The sequence below is a fragment of the Lactuca virosa genome, chromosome 8, assembly GCF_052849685.1.
Source record: "Lactuca virosa cultivar CGN04683 chromosome 8, Lactuca_virosa_CGN04683_v6, whole genome shotgun sequence".
In the NCBI taxonomy this organism is placed as follows: Eukaryota; Viridiplantae; Streptophyta; class Magnoliopsida; order Asterales; family Asteraceae; genus Lactuca; species Lactuca virosa.
The window spans coordinates 134,375,074-134,393,143 of NC_136433.1; the positions used below are offsets into that span (position 1 = coordinate 134,375,074).

The window sequence follows — 18,070 nt, forward strand, 5'->3', positions numbered from 1 at the left end:
AGGAAGAATTGAAGAGATGTTTTGATGTATAAAAGTGTTAATAAGTGTCAATGTGTGAGAAGTTTATCAAATTGATAGAGATGAGTTTCAAAGTCAAATCTCTATGTCCTAGTTAGTCACGGGTGTTGGCAAAATTTCCAAAACATTGTTAACGATTTTACAAAAGCTAAAACCTACAACAGACGAATTACCACCTCAATCTAAGTGTGTTTCAATGTCTAATCCATGCTGATTATAATTTGTGCTATTATTGTATATTGATAGATCTAATGGCAGACAAAAGTCAAACGGAAACTCAACAATTTTTCAGATTAGCAGTTGCTATGGTGAATTTGATTGGTCCATGTAAATTTTGGTGTTTTTGTTCATTGGTCGAAAGAAAAATACAGAGGTTTAGTTCATTATTAGGCAAGGGTGTCGGTTTAGATGGATCCCGAAAAGGTCCAATAAGGGTTCAACTAAGAGGATGTTTTTTGAAATGACTTTTTGAAATGACTTTTTGGATTTTTCAAAAAGTCAAAAGTTTAAAAAGCTGTTTGGTAACTTCAAAAGATCTTTTAAATTAACTTTTTGAGAAGAAGAAAAAAGAGATGGTTAAGAAGACTTTTTGAGAAGAAGAAAAAAAAGATGGTTAAGAAGTCAGGAATTGTGACTTTTAGCAACTTTTAGCTTTTTTTCCCTTTGTACTCTCAAAAGTTTATACAAACACATTTAATTTTTTTTTTTTGGAAAAAGACATAAATCAAAATGTCATTTTCTAAAAAGAAAAAGCTGTCCCAAACACTCCCTAAATCTTAACATAACCCTAGTAGACTAGTAGTAGCTTCCATTTAAAAAAAAACATTGAGAAGGAAAAATAAATAAAAGAGTAAATTACATTTTTAGTCCCTATAGCTGGTTTCTTCAATTTTGGTTCCAAAAAGTTTTCTCTTGCAATTTTGCTACTTATTTGAGGTTTTTGTTACAATTCTGGTTCTTGTTTCAAGTAAAATGATTATTTTTTGGAACAAAATTGCAAAAATTAACCATAGTAGTTAAATAAAAAATAGTCATTTTACAAGAACTTCAAATATGGACCAAAATTTCAAGAGAAATTTTTTTAGTACCATAAATATAATTTACTCTAAATAAAAAGATCAAGGGGTGATAAATGCAAACAAATTCGGTCTCTTATAGGCATACCAAGTACTTTATTTACATAATATAGAAAAATACATAATAAACAATATAAACATGAAATGAAACTTATTTATTATATCCAAGTATCCAACCATCTTTCTTTGCCACTATACTTTTCTAAAAAGTAGCTAAAATACGTTACCACTTGAGGTGGAGGCTGGAGCTATGCAATTATTATTATTATTATGGCACAGGGCATTCCTCTATCTTCCAAATCTCCTTTGCATACTGAGAGATTGTTCTGTCACTACTAAACTTCCCACTGCCAGCTGTGCTCAAAATCGACATCTTTATCCATCTTTTCCTATCCCTGTAATTTGTAATGCAACACAATTATAAAATCAGTAAAGTAAAGGGTATTTTGGTCATTTTAATTTATAAAAAATATATAAAAAGGTTTGAGAGATGTTTACTTATATGCTTCATCCACTTTAGCTTGAATGTCTATGTAGGTTGGGAAGTCATGTCCAACAAGAAAGTAGTCCCCACGCCCATACCCTGAGTTTCCTTCTAGAGAATCAAGAAGTGGGTTGTAGTCATAGTTTCCAAACGCCTTTGATCTTATGAATTCTTTAGCCTCTTCGTATCGAGGATCCGGTTTAAACTGCAAATTCAGAAAAATAAATAAATTATAATATTTAATTAACCATACACAAACCAAATGTTTTTTTTTTTTTTTTTGTATTCTCACCAGTCCATTTTCTCGGTCTTTCCTGAGCTTGGGAACTTCATCTGCTGTTGCTCCAAAAAGGAAAAAATTGTCCTCTCCAACTTCCTCCCTGATTTCAACATTAGCCCCATCTAATGTTCCTATAATCAGGCATCCATTAAGTGCAAATTTCATATTACTTGTCCCACTAGCTTCCATGCCAGCTGTACTTATATGTTGTGACAGCTCACTTCCTGGTATAAGTACCTCCGCCACAGATACATTGTAATTAGGCACAAAAACCACCTGCAATAATACAAAATTACCCTCCTCTTAAATCAGTTCACACACACAAAAAAAAAAATGATATGAAACCATTTTTACCTTCAAGTATTCATTAACTTCAGGATCGGTGTTCACAACAGCACCAACATCATCCACAAGTTTGACTATTCTTTTAGCATTTGTATATGTTGCAAATGCTTTCCCTCCAATCATGATTGTCCTTGGTGTTGTGGCTTTTCGCTCTTCAGGGCTCATTTCCTGTTTCAGTATGGAATGTTCTAGAATCTTCTTCTATGATACAATCTATCTATTAAGTATTTAACTAGAAATGATGGTGTAACGTATGTACCTTTAGTTTCTTGTACCTATAAACAGCACCCAAGATATTCAACAGCTGTCTTTTATATTCATGGATGCGCTTCACTTGAATGTCGAAAAGGGTATTTGGGTCAATTGTTTCGCCTGTTACTTTCAGTATGTACTGTGCTAATCTCTGTTTGTTGGCCATTTTGGCTGACTCCCATTCAGCTTGAAGTTCTGGATTGTCAGCAAACTTTTGGAGAGAGAGAGAGAGAGAGAGAGAGAGAGGATATGAATCAGCAGGAAGTATGTAAATCCTCACAGTAGAGGGCATTTTGGTCATTTTTTACATTAAATAGAAAGAAAATGAAAGCAGCATACCTCCCGCAGACCCACAAGTAGGTCTAGGTTGGTGACCCACTTGTCTGTTTTTAACCATTTTGTTATGATCTGACTAAGTTCAGGACTACAAAATCTGAGCCAACGTCTAGGAGTAATGCCATTGGTCTTATTTTGGAACTTGTTTGGCCATATTGACACATAATCTGCAAATAACTCTGCCTTTAAGATGTCACTGTGCAATTGTGCTACACCATTAACCTGCCAAAACAGATAAAAAGAAATGGGCTGAATTGAGTGACCCTAAACTGTCCCTCAAAAAAAAAAACACAAATATTATATAAAATTAGTTGGTTTTTCCTACATTTATAGTATTCAAACAGCTTACCGTATGCCCAGAAACCACACACAAGTTTGCCATGCGGACAACCGGCTTATTTGGGTTATGATCCAAAATCCGCATATCAGAAATCTTATTCTCAAGGTCAGGACGTGTTGACTTTATCATCGCAATAAACTGCAGAAATTATACAAACATATATTATATTTGAATCACCAATCAAGTATATGTTATTTATAAACTCAAGAAAAAAAAAAGATATTTAAAACTAAGTACCCGTTTGTCAATTTCTTCTATAATTTCCATGTGGCGAGGAAGAAGCTTTGACATCACAACTTGTGACCATTTCTCCAATGCCTCAGGAAGAACAGTGTGATTTGTATAAGCAATTGACCTGGTCAACACTCAACAGCAACCTCTTTGTTATTATTTAAGGCCAAAAGCAAAAAGTAACATGTTTTTTTTTATAAAATTTATAAAGCACCTTGAAGTCACATCCCAGGCTTCATCCCACCCTAGCCCTTCTTCATCCATCAACAATCTCATAAGTTCTGGTATTGCAAGAGTAGGATGTGTGTCATTCAGTTGCACTGCAACCTTTGTAGGAAACTCTGACCACTCCCGTTTTCTTCCTTCTTTTCTTTCCTTGAATCTTGAAATAATGTCCTAAAAAACATAAACATTCAAACTCTATTATCTTATCTTCTAATACTTATAAATCATCGATTGTCACAAATGCAAAATAAAAAGATTGTCAAACCTGCAGTGATGCACTGCATAGGAAAAATTGTTGCTTTAGTCTAAGAAGTTTTCCTTCTTCTGTAGCATCTCCAGGATAAAGAACAGCACAAATCTGGAGATAAAAAATTTTAGTTTATAGTATTTCCATGCTAAAAAGACATAAACTTTCTATCGAATTGGGAAAATATGATATAAAATGTGATTACGTTTTACTAATATAGGAAACATACTTTATGTTTTTTACTAATATAGGCAACATACTTTATTTATTACCTGTTATGGCAATGTACTTAACTAATTTTACCCATAATAGCAATGTACTTATGTTTTCTGTAAACATAATATCAACATACTTACAATTCTTTACTGATAATAGCAATATGTAGCAAATAAGAACAATGCCAATACTGGCAACAAAATGCAAGTACATTGCTATTATAGGTAAAAGATAAAGTAGATTGCCCATATTGGTAATGAGAGTAAAGTATGTTGCTATATCTGGCATTTTGCCTATTAAGAAAACAACCAACCTGTTGAGCTCTAGCATGTAGCTCAGCAGCAGACTGATATTGTCCATCATTAAACTGAAACAAGTTGAAGTCCCGAGCACTTGCTTTGGCTTCCCAAAGGCGAAGACTATTTGTGTTTTTAGTTTTGTATCCAGGAATTGGGATGTCATATGCTAGGGCCTGTAGAACCTCTCCATCAACCCATTTTCGGCTGCAACATATTTAGCCAAATTCAAATTCAAAGTCAAAGTCAAAGTCAAAGTCAAAGAAGATATTTGTAGTTGTGCTTACGATCCTGTGGGGAGGACTTCAACACGACCAAAGAATCTGACAGGAAACACAACATCGTGCCTGACAACTTCCCAAGGACTAAACTTCTGAAATAATAAAGAAAATTAGAAATGATTAATTGTAAAGAAATATATAAAATGGAAATATAAGATGGGGTCCGGACCTCGAGCCAATCTTCTGCCATTTCTTCTTGCCCTGCTTTAGAAATGCTCTGTTTGAAGAGGCCATACCTGTACCTTAAACCATACCCCCATGCTGGTAGGTTTAAAGTTGCCATGGAGTCCAAAAAGCAAGATGCAAGTCTCCCTAAACCACCATTCCCAAGTGCCATATCTTTCTCCTACAATTGTTACAATGCAATAGTTAAGAAAAAATAGAACAGATTAATCATGTTAGAAAGATTTTAAAGGATTACCTGCTCAGTGATTTCTTCAAGTTCATGTCCCAGTTTGTTCAAAGCACTGGAATATGCATCTTGAATATCAAGATTCCCAATGGCATTAGTCAATGCTCGCCCTTGAAGAAACTCCATGGATAAGTAGTATGTTTGTTTTGGATCAACTTTGTGATAATGAAGATAGGTCTCATTCCATTGCTGAAGAAGCAGTGAACAAAAAAGGAAGCATGGTTAGGTTAGAAGATAGATAAACATGTTTTTTGGGAACTTTCAGAAGATCAAAGAAAAAAAATGTAACATGTATGATTATGAACGAGTTATGACTTATGATAAGTGATAACAACTTCAAGGATAAATATTTTTACTTGTATCAGGCGATCACGAACACTCTCTGCAGCTGCATAGTATGCTTGCTCAGGCTCAAATTTGATAGGAGAAAAATGTGGACTGTATTGAGAATGATACTTGATATTGGATGCAATATCTGTTGGATCTTCTGCTAGTGGGTGAGCAGCAACAGGGATCTTATCAGGGGTCTTATTGGAAGAACCATTGGACTTTGTGGTAGTCTCCATCCCTGGAACTTCCAGAGACTATTCTACTTTATATACTGCAAAGTTGTTGGGGAAGGAGGGGAACAAATAAGGAGACTTGATTGAAGATACTGGAAAAGAGATATCTGTATGACAATAAAGTAATAGAATCATGCAAATTCGTGGTCCTTGATGCTTCAAAAAAGGTGTGTACTAATTGAGTTTGTAACAATGATATGATGGAATATATATGTTGGATCTTTTCCCTATAAGGTACGCTAAAGCAAATAGCAACAACTACAAAGATAATGAATGATCTACTAAGATGGTAACTTGGTAAGTTATATTACAGACAAGAATATAGAAAGAGAGAGGCAGTCATTCAGTCAAACATAACCATTGTTCAAGAACTTTCGTGCACATACATGAGAGGGGTGTTTGGATGTGATCTTTTCAACTGATTTATTGCAAATTTTAGAGTCAATCATATAATCAATTGACAGAAGTTGATAGATAGTTAGGTAATTGTGCACTAGTCTTCAAATCTGGTAATCAATTAATAGAACTTATAACATTCGATAAGCCTAAAATCATAATCATAATCTTTTTTCTTGAAACACTCAACTGAATTTGAACCCGCATCTAAAATTCTAAACACCACAGAAGTCTATGTTTACCATAAGTCAAAAATGATACACCTCATCACACTAGAATTGCAGGTTTCACTCAATACGACGTTGATAGTTCAATAAAAAGCCTGAAATACCTTTCGTTAACTAAAAAAGCGATTAGCATACAATGATTGTGGGTATAAAAAAATATTAACTCCGAATTTCACAAAAAAAAAAAATATATATATATATACGAATGCTAGCAATTTTTGGGGCACATCCGAAACAAATATTGTTGAGATTTTCATAAACCGCTGGGAGATACATATGACAAACCCAAACTCAAGCGAAATCAATCTGGAAATGATAAATATAGCAAATTACCAAGTCAATCACAACAGAACTGACAAAAACAAACTAGATAAGTATAACTCGGAGTTAGGGTCAAAAGCACTTACACAGTGTAATCAATCGTCGAATACACTTACAGAATAAAGCAAAAGCCTCTCAGGGATTGCAATGTAGTCTCAAATTTGAAACTATAGTGACAAACAAGTCTATTAATAGCAAAAATCAAACAGATATTTTGATGGAAAGTTCCAAAAAGCAATTTCAGAAAAGTACCCGATGGAATATGCGTAGTCTTCTGCAATGTGTAATGTGTGTGTGAAAGAGAAAGAGAGAAGATAAGTAATGGAGGTCGGTGAGATCACGTATGATTGTGTGGTGGTCGAAAGTGAAGACGACGATGATATTTTCAGTGAGCTGAGAAATTATAAATATGTGATATTTCGCGTGGCACGTGTGGGATGACACGTGGGAGTTCGTTGTAAGGAAAGTGAAAGCGCGCATAACAAGATTGAATAGCATAGAGATCCGAGTTCGCATAAAGTTTTTGCGATTTTCATTTTAAGCCCTTGAGATTCCGTAAATGATCATTATACCCCGTGTTTTCACAAATACGTTATCCATTTATCCTTTAAGCTTTAGAGTTTGTTACAGTACCCTTCCATGACTCGAGACAACAAGTCATATACATGTAAGAGTAGCATCTTTCATTGTTTGAAGTGCTTTTTAAACCAAACTATTAGAAGAATATATTACAGAATATACTACATATATTAACTATTATTCATATGTCCAAAATACTCTATAATATAATAATATAACGTTATGTTTTAAATAATATACTAAATTTCAAATAAATATTACGTAGGCAAATTAATTTATATATGTTTTTGTAATCATGCTAATAAAATTGAAAAGGAATGGAAACTTCTACTGACATGGTCTTTATTTCGTGGAAATTTTGTGTATGGTGAAATTGAAGGTTAAATTTGTTAATTTCATAAACAATGAGGGGTGTTGGTGCAAATAGAACCATCTTATCACGGGCTCGCCGTGAGTTGTGTTCACGGAAGAGCCGGCCCGGGGACATGGCGTGGACTCCATTACTACTTCTTGCTTGCTTCTCAATCACATGATCCATTGATCCCTCCCCAAAAATGTAATCTACTAATTGATGGCAAAAATACATGGTTTTTTTCTTAAACTGCATTTTCATTACCCAATATTAATACTTGTAAGATTAGAACTTGGCGTTGTTTAAATCTCAAATCATCCTTGTGTAAAAATTGATGTTGGCGTGGACCACATGAATTACTTGGTTATCATAGTAACAAAATATATATATATATATAGTTACCGATAGACATACAGATGATTTGTTTGGTTGATCGAAACTATAAAATGTTGGAAAATTTAGTATAAATATTTATATTTTTACAAACTTTGGACATATATAAATATATACATATGTTGTATATATAACTAACTCTAAGTGGGTTTGTGCTCTCCTCCACGAGGACTTCGAAACGATATATTATATGTCCAAAATGGAGTATATGTGAATGAGATATCGATACTCAAAGAAGGGTATTTGAGAATAAGTTTAGCAAAAATGGATGAATGTGAGAATGAGTCCCACATTGGTAGAAAGACCAAGTTCAACAAGGTTTATAAGCTTGAATGCATGAAAGGCTTACAAACTTGTGTCTATGGTTTTACTACAATTCCTACCCGCGCGCAGGGGATGCAAATCTTGGATTTCGTAGACCAAAAACACGGAACTTGTGCATGGACGCGACCTGCGGACACGAATGCAGCTCCGAAAACTCGGGCACGCGCTATTCGTTTTTGCTAAACTTGACAGTTTTGGTCCATATATTAATTACGTAATTAATGACATTTATTGGCATTAAACGCTCAATCAGTTATTGATTTGTTTCGATTACACGATTCAAGTATAAAAAGAGACCTTACCATCTCATTCAACACACGAATGACAATACTCTTCTTTTTCCTCCTTCTCTGTACTCCTGCTTCCGGCGACTCTTTCAGGCAAGTGAAATATCCGGCAGTACACCACTGTTAAGGTTGTTGTACCCTGTGTGAACAGACGGCGAATCTGTTTAAGGGAATCGAGTCCAACTCGAGCCTCAGCCACCACGTTTGCTACTAATTTTTTCTTTACATGAAACTTTCAAGAGGAAAAACGAAGTCATACACTAACAGTCTTAAACAAATTTATGTTTTGTTCTAAAACTTTCGTTTTCTTTTCTGTTCTTTTATTATAAATCTATTATAAATCGATTTTGTATCGATTTTTCCTGTAATCTATTTAACTGTGGTTACGACTCTTTCAGAATGTCTAGAACTCCTGTTGCTACTGGAACTCCTGTTGCTGGTGCTACCCCTCCTGTGAACCCAAATGCACCGGTTCCAAACATCGTGGCTAATCATGTTGAGAGACCTGAAAAATTTTCTGGTCTCAACTTCAAGAGGTGGCAGCAGAAGATGCTATTCTACTTGACCACCTTGAACCTGACTCGGTTCCTAACAGAAACTGCTCTTGTAATTGGTGAGGGGCAGGCTGATGCTCAATCTGTGAATGCAGTGGATGCATGGAAGCATTCAGAATTTCTGTGCCGCAACTATGTGTTGAATGGGCTAACTGATGCACTTTACAATGTTTATTGTAAAGCTGCAACTGCTAAGGAACTATGGGAGTCTTTGGAAAGTAAGTATAAGACAGAAGATGTTGGAACTAAGAAACATGTTGTTGCTAAGTTCTTGGAATACAAAATGGTTGACTCAAAATCTGTTATGAGTCAAGTTCAAGACCTTCAGGTCATCATACATGATAACAATGCAGAAGGGATGGATCTTAATGAGTCGTTCCAAGTTGCATCAATGGTTGAAAAGCTTCCTCCTGGTTGGATAGACTTCAAAAACTACCTTAAGCATAAGCGAAAGGAGATGTATGTGGAGGAACTGGTGGTGCGTCTTCGGATTGAAGAAGACAATCGAATGGCCTTGAAGAAAGGCAGTGAAGTTGAATCTTCAAAAGTTCATATGGTGGAAGCTGGTCAAACTTCCAAGAGCAAAAGCAAGGGACCTCACAAAGGCAAAGCAAAGGGCAAAAACCTAGGCCCCAAGGCAGGAACTTTCAAGAAGAAGTTCAAGTGCTACAACTGTGGCCAACCGGGTCACAAGGCTTCGAAGTGCCCGCAACCTAAGAGGGAAAACCGTCAAGCAAACATGGTGAATGACAACATGGAGTTGGTGGCCATGATAACCGATCTCACGACTATGGTTTCTGAAGTGAATATCATGAATACAAATTCAAAGGAGTGGTGGATTGACACAAGGGCTACTCGTCATGTGTGTCATGACAAGAGTGTTTTCAACACCTACAAAGAAGTTGAAGATGGTGAAAAGCTCTACATGGGAAATGCAGCTACCGCGGATATCAAAGGTGTTGGTGATGTCATTCTAAAAATGACTTCGGGGAAAGAAGTGAAGCTTAGGGATGTTTTGTATGTTCCTGAACTTCGTAAGAATCTAGTGTCGGGTGGTTTGTTGAACCAATTTGGTTTTAAGCTAGTGTTTGCGTCGGACAAGTTTGTTTTGTCCAAAAATGGTATGTTTGTGGGAATATGATATGCCTTGAATGACATGTTCAAATTGAATGTAATAGTGACAAACAAAATGAATAATGAAAGTCATAGTTCTGCTTATTTGCTTAAGTGTTCAAATGTTTGGCATGGTCGCTTAAAACATGTAAATTACAATTCTATTAAGCGATTAATTAAAATAGAATACATACCAAAACTTAATATTGACTCAAATCACAAATGCCCCACATGTGTTGAAGCAAAACAAACTAGATTATCTTTCCAAACAATCAAAAGAAACACCGAACCTCTTGATTTAATTCACACTGATGTGTGTGATTTAAACTCAATTCCTACTCAAGGTGGGAACAAATACTTCAGTACATTCATCGATGATAGTACGAAATATTGCTACATATATTTACTTAAGAGTAAAGACGAAGCAATAGACAAGTTTGTCTTGTACAAAAATGAAGTTGAAAATCAACTCAACAAGAGAATTAAAGTAGTTAGAAGTGATAGGGGTGGAGAATATGTTTCTCCTTATGCTGAATTTTGTGCAAAAAATGGAATTCGTCATGAATTCACATCACCATATTCACCGCAATCCAATGGAATTGCTGAAAGAAAGAACCGCACCTTGAAAGAAATGGTCAATGCCATGATAATAAGTTCGGGTGTAAACCAGTCAATGTGGGGGGAAGCTATTTTGTCGGCTAACTATCTTTTAAATAAAATACCTCGCAAAGAAAAGAATGAAACACCGTATGAACTTTGGATGGGAAGAAAGACATCGTATAAGTACTTACGAGTGTGGGGGTGCCTAGCTAAAGTTGTAGTACCACCGCCTAAGGTATAAAAGTTAGGACCTAAAACAGTGGATTGTGTATTCATTGGATATGCACAAAGTAGTAGTGCTTATCGTTTCCTTGTGCATGATTCTAAGAATCCAGAAATACACAAGAATACCATAATGGAATCAAGGAATGCTTCATTCTTTGAAGATGTGTTTCCTTGTTTGAACAAGGAAGTTGAAAGCCCATCTTTACCAAACAATGAAGCTGTTCGAGAAGAAAAACAAGCTCAATCCGAGGAAGAAGAGATAGAACTCAGAAGAAGTAAGAGGGCTAGAGTTGAAAAATCATTTGGTGATGATTTTTACACCTATATGGTGGAAAGTGAACCTAAAACCTACCAAGAGGCGGTTAATTCTTCTGAGGGACCTCAATGGAAAGAAGCCATAAAAAATGAGGTAGAATCTATCTTACAAAACCATACGTGGGAACTAGTGGATCTACCTCCAGGTAGCAAACCACTGGGTTACCGCTGGATTTTTAAAAGAAAGATGAAACCTGATGGCAGTATTGATAAATACAAGGCAAGACTAGTAATGAAAGGTTATAAACAAAAGGAAGGTCTAGATTACTTTGATACGTATTCGCCAGTGACGCGAATAATATCCATTAAATTAGTTCTTGCCATTGCAGCTATTAGAAACCTGCAAGTTCATCAAATGGATGTGAAAACTGCTTTCCTAAATGGGGAGTTGGAAGAAGAAATTTATATGGAGCAACCTGAGGGTTTCATTGCCTCGGGATAGGAGAACAAGGTTTGTAAACTTGTTAAGTCTCTATATGGATTAAAACAAGCTCCAAAACAATGGCATCAAAAGTTTGATCAAGTCATGATGGAAAATGGCTTTAGAATCAATAAGTGTGATAAGTGTATCTATGTGAAAAGCACCACTCATGGGTATGTCATCTTGTGTTTATATGTTGATGATATGCTTATCATTGGGAGTGATGACAAGATAATAAGATCTACGAAAGATATGTTGAAATCCAGGTTTGACATGAAAGACATGGGTTTAGCAGATGTGATTCTTGGAGTCAAGATCACAAGAACCCAAAGTGGTTTGATTTTATGTCAAACACACTATGTGGATAAGATTCTTGAAAATTTTGCTAAGGGAGATACTAGCATAGCTAGAACTCCAATTGACACTAGTCAACATCTACGTAAAAGTAGAGGTGAAGTGTTAATCAAGTGGAATATTCAAGAATTATTGGCAGTCTGATGTATCTAATGAGTTGTACCAGACCTGACTTAGCATATGCTGTGAGCAGACTAAGTAGATACACTAGTAAAACCAGTTATGAACATTGGAAGAGTATTACTAGGTTGCTAAGGTATGTAAGATACACGCGAGAATATGGACTGCATTATGGCAGACATCCAGCAGTTATCGAAGGATACACATATGCAAATTGGATATCTGACATAAAAGATTCCAGGTCTACAAGTGGATATGTGTTTACACTTGGAGGTGCTGCTGTAGCATGGAAATCATCTAAGAAAACAGTTATATCTAGATCCATGATGGAATCTGAATTTATCGCCTAAGATATTTGTGCTGAAGAGGCGGAGTGGCTACGTCAATTTGTAGAGGACATTCCTGAATGGCCTAAGCCGGTAACGGCCATATGTATACATTGTGATAACCAATCGGAAATTGGTAGAGCTCAAAGTACAATGTATAATGGGAAATCAAGGCACATTAGACGTAGACATAAAACGATACGACAACTAATCTCTACGGGGGTTATCACGGTTGACTGGGTAAAGTCAAAAGATAACATTGCAGATCCGCTTACAAAAGGCTTAAGTAGAGATGTAGTTTATAAGTCATCAAGAGGAATGGGACTAAAGACCATGAATGAATAAATTCATATGAAGGAAACCTTACCCAAAAGACTGGAGATCCCAAGATCTGGGTTCAAAAGGAGAACCTAATTGTATTAGAGAGGCAGGTCACTGTGGGGGAGAGTTAACACTACTTCCTAGTCCATTCCTATACGTAGTGACAAAATTAGGCTAAACATATGGTTTTTAATGATTCTTGGAATCACCTATGTAAGAGAGAAGTGGGGTCGCTTCGAAGGGAATTATAGGGGCACAATTCCTAAAGCTCTTGCAGAACCAGGTTAGTGTTCATGACCAAAACGAACACGTCTATGAGGATATGGCCTTGTCAGGAAGAGTCCTGTGAGATTTACATTGTCGTCTACATAAATGGCAGCTTAGTTCAAAGACATCGAGATCTACTAACTGCTAGGAGATTAAGTGTAACATCTTAAGGGAGGGTTCAAAGGGTAATACCTACCTATCCTATGCAGGATTCAACTGTTGAAAATTTCGTTTGGAAATTGGATGTGCAGAGATCGATCTCCATTCATGTGTGGGATTGTTGGAAAATTTAGTATAAATATTTATATTTTTACCAACTTTGGACATATATAAATATATACATATGTTGTATATATAACTAACTCTAAGTGGGTTTGTGCTCTCCTCCACGAGGACTTCGAAACGAGATATTATATGTCCAAAATGGAGTATATGTGAATGAGATATCAATACTCAAAAGTTTCAACCATAAGGGTATCCTAAACCTTGCATGTTTTTTAAACTTGTTCAATTCCTTGGATAGATCGAGAAGGGTATTTGAGAATAAGTTTAGCAAAAAAGGATGAATGTGGGAATGAGTCCCACATTGGTAGAAAGACCAAACTCAACAAGATTTATAAGCTTGAATGCATGAAATGTGACATCCGCCTAAAATGGATTCGGGTCAACCCAACCCAATTGGAAATTTAATAAACCCTACTCAAGATTACTTGACGCTAATAGGATCAAAACCCATACAATACGATATAACTTGACGTTAATAGCAACATAGTATTGTACAACGTTATAACTATAATCAAAGTAAATTATGATACCATATTAAAATCAAATCAAAGTATAATGCTCTAATTAAATTAAAAGAATCAAACTTGAATTCTCTAATTAAACTTCAAATCAAAGTAGATTGTTATAATCAAATAATAACCTATCTTTTATAAAACTCCATTTTTATAAACTTTACATTAAATTTTATAAAACTCTATTTTTTATAAACTTTACTTTAAATTTTATAAAACTCTTATATTAATTATGTAAAAGATGCTTGTGTTAGTGGGAAATTATGAAGACCACCAAAAGCAAAAAGATTATTCCCATGGTCTCCCACTCACACCTCCCATCCACTTTTCTTTCCTTTTTCTCCCAACACATTATTCTCTTCACCACTTAAATCTTCTCTATTCTTTCTCTCACTCTCAATCTCGAAATTTCCTCCAAGAATACTCATATTCCATCCAAGAACAATCTATTATACTCAAATCTTCATCCCTCTTGAAGCATTCATCAAGGTATGTTGTTAAAAGTTTCAAATTCATACAAGAAACAAATTAAATCCACCAAAATATCTAAAACTCATTTTTTGCATAAACCTGATTTTTCTCAGAATACCATCAATAAAATAAGAAGTTCTGGAAATTTTCAGAAAATAACTTATTTTTATTGAATTATCATAATTATTGCAATAAAGTAGGGCAATAATTCACATAAAATACTTGTTGCATTCAATAAATTTTGAGAAAATTATGGGATGACCTGTATACTGATTAAACATAATATATGAAGTTTCATGCATTTATATTACTGTTTACTATTATTTATGATTTTATTGATTAATTAATAATGAAATATATAAAAAATACTTCCCATAATCACAAATATCTGAAACTTATACACTGGGCTCTACATCATGTTATAAAACTATGGTTAGTTTTACAGATTTTTTGAGAATCATTTACTATTTTTCCCGAATTTTGTGTTGTTTAATCATTAAAATATTAAATAAATACTAAAACAGTTCAGAAAAATATACAAATTTTACAGTAATTCATATTGTATGAAATAATGATTTCCTAATAATTTCATAATTTTTCAATACTGTTTACTATTTAAAACTATTTTCCTAAGTATTTAAGCATGTAAAAATGCATTTTAATGATTATTTCATATAAATAATTGTTAAAATCTGTAAATAATTATAATTGGCCAAGTTATTATTTTAATAAGAAATTATTAAAATCTGGCCTAAATTGAAAATATAAATTAATTATGCAAAGTAAGTAATTCAATTTAAAATTCATTTAACAAATAAATACCTTAATATTATAATCAAAATGAATTATTGTTAATTCATCAAATATAAGAATATGTGTCTACTACTCCATTCTCGTTTAGCAGTTCCTAAACCAAAACTATTAATTATATTAGGTTCTACGTCATTTTGACCCGAATCGTCTATCGTACGACACACGCATTTCGTTTTGGGACTAATGTGAGTAATCTACCCCATATTTTATAATTTTCAATACTTTTGGGGTGTATCATGTGGTTCTAATATGTTCCAACTTCATTTTATTGTTTTATCACAATTGAGACATTGTTGGGACATTTATACGTGAGTCATTAATTGTATAACTATTGTTTGTTTACGCTACATGTACTTGTAGTGCATTACCATTTTTAGTCTAATCTCCATGACTATGCCCGTATTCTTGAGGTACGTTATGGACAATAATAGCGCTATTGGGTTGACCACCCCGCCTTGGGACGCTAAGGTGATTGATCACACGTGGTTGAGTGTGTATGATGATTAGATGCTCCATCCTATATATATTTATATATATACATATGTATATATATAGGGTGAGGACTTATTGTTGTTGTTATCAATTGTTAATCAATTTTTGATTTATAAACCGTTATCTCAAATACAATTGTTTGGCGACTTCAAAAGAAAACAGATTTCAAATTATAAATGTTTCAACTTCACAATTTTCTCTACTAAAATTTGATTACTCACCAACTCTCGTAGTTGACCTGTTTTTACCCATGATGCAGATTTGAAGAATGAAGAATGATGAAAAATAAGTTGTGCCTTAGAAATCCACAAGACAATTTAAATTTGATGTAATAAATGTGGTTTGCATTTGTATTTGTACTTGTATGTTGTGGATCTTGTTTGCATACTTAGTACTTAATTGAATCTAATCACATTATAACCTAGTTGTCATGAGACTTTGAACAATATATCACGCCTTGATCGATTCCGACAAGGATCGGGGTGTGACAGATTGGTATCAGAGCCCTTGACTATAGGGAATTAGGTTAATTTCCTTGACCTAGTCTATAGCCTCTAGGGTCCTCTAGTATGCTAGTTTATAAAATGCACACACAACTGTATGCAATTCGCACTTAGAAAATCCTAGGAATACCTTTGTGTGTTAATTGCTCCCTTATGTGCATACGTATTACTCCTGACACTTATATGTGTGCATACACTTGTGAATATTCTCCACTTTCTCTGAAAATCACACACATACTCAAGTTGTTTAACAAAATGTATATACATATATGTATTCCTTAGAGCTCATAGGAAATTCAAAGTCATCCACTCTAGTTGGGTAGGATCATAGTAATGGACGCGTAGTAACTGGAAGGGGGAGGTGCCGGTAGCCCGAAAGTCCTGACTAGGTAAGCATTCGTATACATCCCAATCAACCGAGGGACCAGTTTGCTTATCTGGGGACCAAAGGCGAGAGTTCCCAAACCTATAGGCCAAAGCGCGTCATTCACATTACTTTTGAGCCATCAAAATACCCGACCTTATCAAACGTATCCGAAAGGATACACTCCAAAATGGCTAACTCATTGGATTATTAAGTTCCCTAATGGGCCTAGAAGTGGGAAAGAAATGTGAAAACTTAGTTTTGTGGGGGCCCACGCAAGTGCTACATGTTTCACATTTAGTAACCATGGAAAGCCCAAAAGGTGCCCAACACTCCTAACCATGGCCCAACAAGTGTTTTACAATTATTTTACCCAACAATGTCTAAAAACTTTATTTCCATAATCAATTTACAAATAAGTCACAAGTCCATATGCGTGTTTCTCGTAGATGGCATTACGACCCCCATACGCTGCTCGCAACAACAGAAGGCTAGCTGCCCTGGTCGCCAAGGAGGTAGCAAACGTCATCCCAACAATTGCAACCCAACTTCATTCTCTTCAGCCACAAGCTCCAGCAACAACTCCTCGTTGCTCGTTCAAGCACTTTCGTAACTGCAATCCGCCTTACTTCAAAGGCATCGATGGTGCCACCGCACTCCTCACATGGATTGAAGAAATGGAGAGTACTTTCATCCATACCGAGTGTCCTGAGGACCTGATGGTCCGTCATGCTACAGGGTGCCTCCTAGGTCATGCTCTCACATGGTGGAACCTAGAAAAACGGGCAAAGGGAGAGGTTGTTGCCTTGGGAATGACCTGGTCAAAACTAAAAGAACGCATGATGGAGAAGTTCTGCCCTGACAGCGAATTGCAAACTCTCGAGGATGAATTCTGGAATCTGAAACAGGAGGGAGGCGACAACGCGACCTACACCAATAGATTCCATGATCTCTCGAGACTCCTACCTCACATGGTTCAACCTATGAAAACTGCAATACGCCGCTACATCAAAGGGTTACCACGCCAGATCCGTGATTCGGTGACCAGCAGCAGGCCATCTACCCTAGAATCCGCCATTGAATTAGCAGGTCAACTCAACGAGGACAATGTGAACGATGGTGTCCTCCCACGCAAGGGTTCAAAGATGTCAACTGAAAAGTCGACCCCTGAGACCCCCCTAATTGTCAAGTCCGAGTCCTCCCACCGACATGACAAAAAGAAGCGGAAAAGTCATCACCACAACCATGCTGTTATTACCCCTGCTACTCCTATCACCCAAGTCACCCCACCAGCCCAACCAAATAAAAAGCCGTATACCGGACCTCACCCCCTCTGTAACCACTGTAACTATCACCATATGACCACTAGCCCGTGTCGCCTCTGTACGAATTGTGGTCGCTATGGCCACTTGGCGGACACATGTCGTGCACCAAAAACTCAGCGACCACTCTATCTACCCTCAAATCAGCAAACACAAACCCGGTATCCAACTGGAACATGCTTCAACTGTGGTGACCCCACCCATTTCAAAA

The 18,070-nt window shown here is 35.7% G+C and overlaps 1 protein-coding gene across 2 annotated transcripts; it reads right to left on the reverse strand.

The window, feature by feature from the left end:
• Positions 1-1,147: 1,147 nt before the first annotated feature.
• On the reverse strand, positions 1,148-6,933 carry PHS2 (alpha-glucan phosphorylase 2). 2 transcript variants are annotated; one of them, XM_079063929.1, is made up of 17 exons: positions 6,799-6,933; positions 6,633-6,713; positions 5,396-5,640; positions 5,049-5,228; positions 4,797-4,973; positions 4,634-4,719; positions 4,364-4,553; positions 3,853-3,945; positions 3,577-3,758; positions 3,369-3,486; positions 3,141-3,269; positions 2,795-3,013; positions 2,463-2,666; positions 2,213-2,371; positions 1,871-2,134; positions 1,593-1,783; positions 1,148-1,489 (listed from the first exon to the last, which is right to left on the reverse strand). In XM_079063929.1, the coding sequence occupies exons 3-17, from the start codon at positions 5,603-5,605 to the stop codon at positions 1,363-1,365; spliced, it is 2,529 nt and encodes an 842-aa protein (XP_078920055.1). In that variant the 5' UTR covers positions 5,606-5,640; positions 6,633-6,713; positions 6,799-6,933; the 3' UTR covers positions 1,148-1,362. The 2 variants fall into 2 exon arrangements, with proteins under 2 accessions (XP_078920055.1, XP_078920056.1); XM_079063930.1 differs by lacking the exon at positions 6,633-6,713 and having other exon boundaries at positions 6,799-6,923.
• Positions 6,934-18,070: the final 11,137 nt, after the last annotated feature.

Coding starts and splice junctions, on each gene's coding strand:
- PHS2 (XM_079063929.1), bottom strand. CDS start 5,605: ATGGAGACTACCACAAAGTCCAATGGTTCTTCCAATAAGACCCCTGAT. Junction 3,270..3,368: donor TAGAAGAAATTGACAAACGG/GTACTTAGTTTT, acceptor TAATTTCTGCAG/TTTATTGCGATGATAAAGTC. Junction 1,784..1,870: donor AAGACCGAGAAAATGGACTG/GTGAGAATACAA, acceptor CTGAATTTGCAG/TTTAAACCGGATCCTCGATA.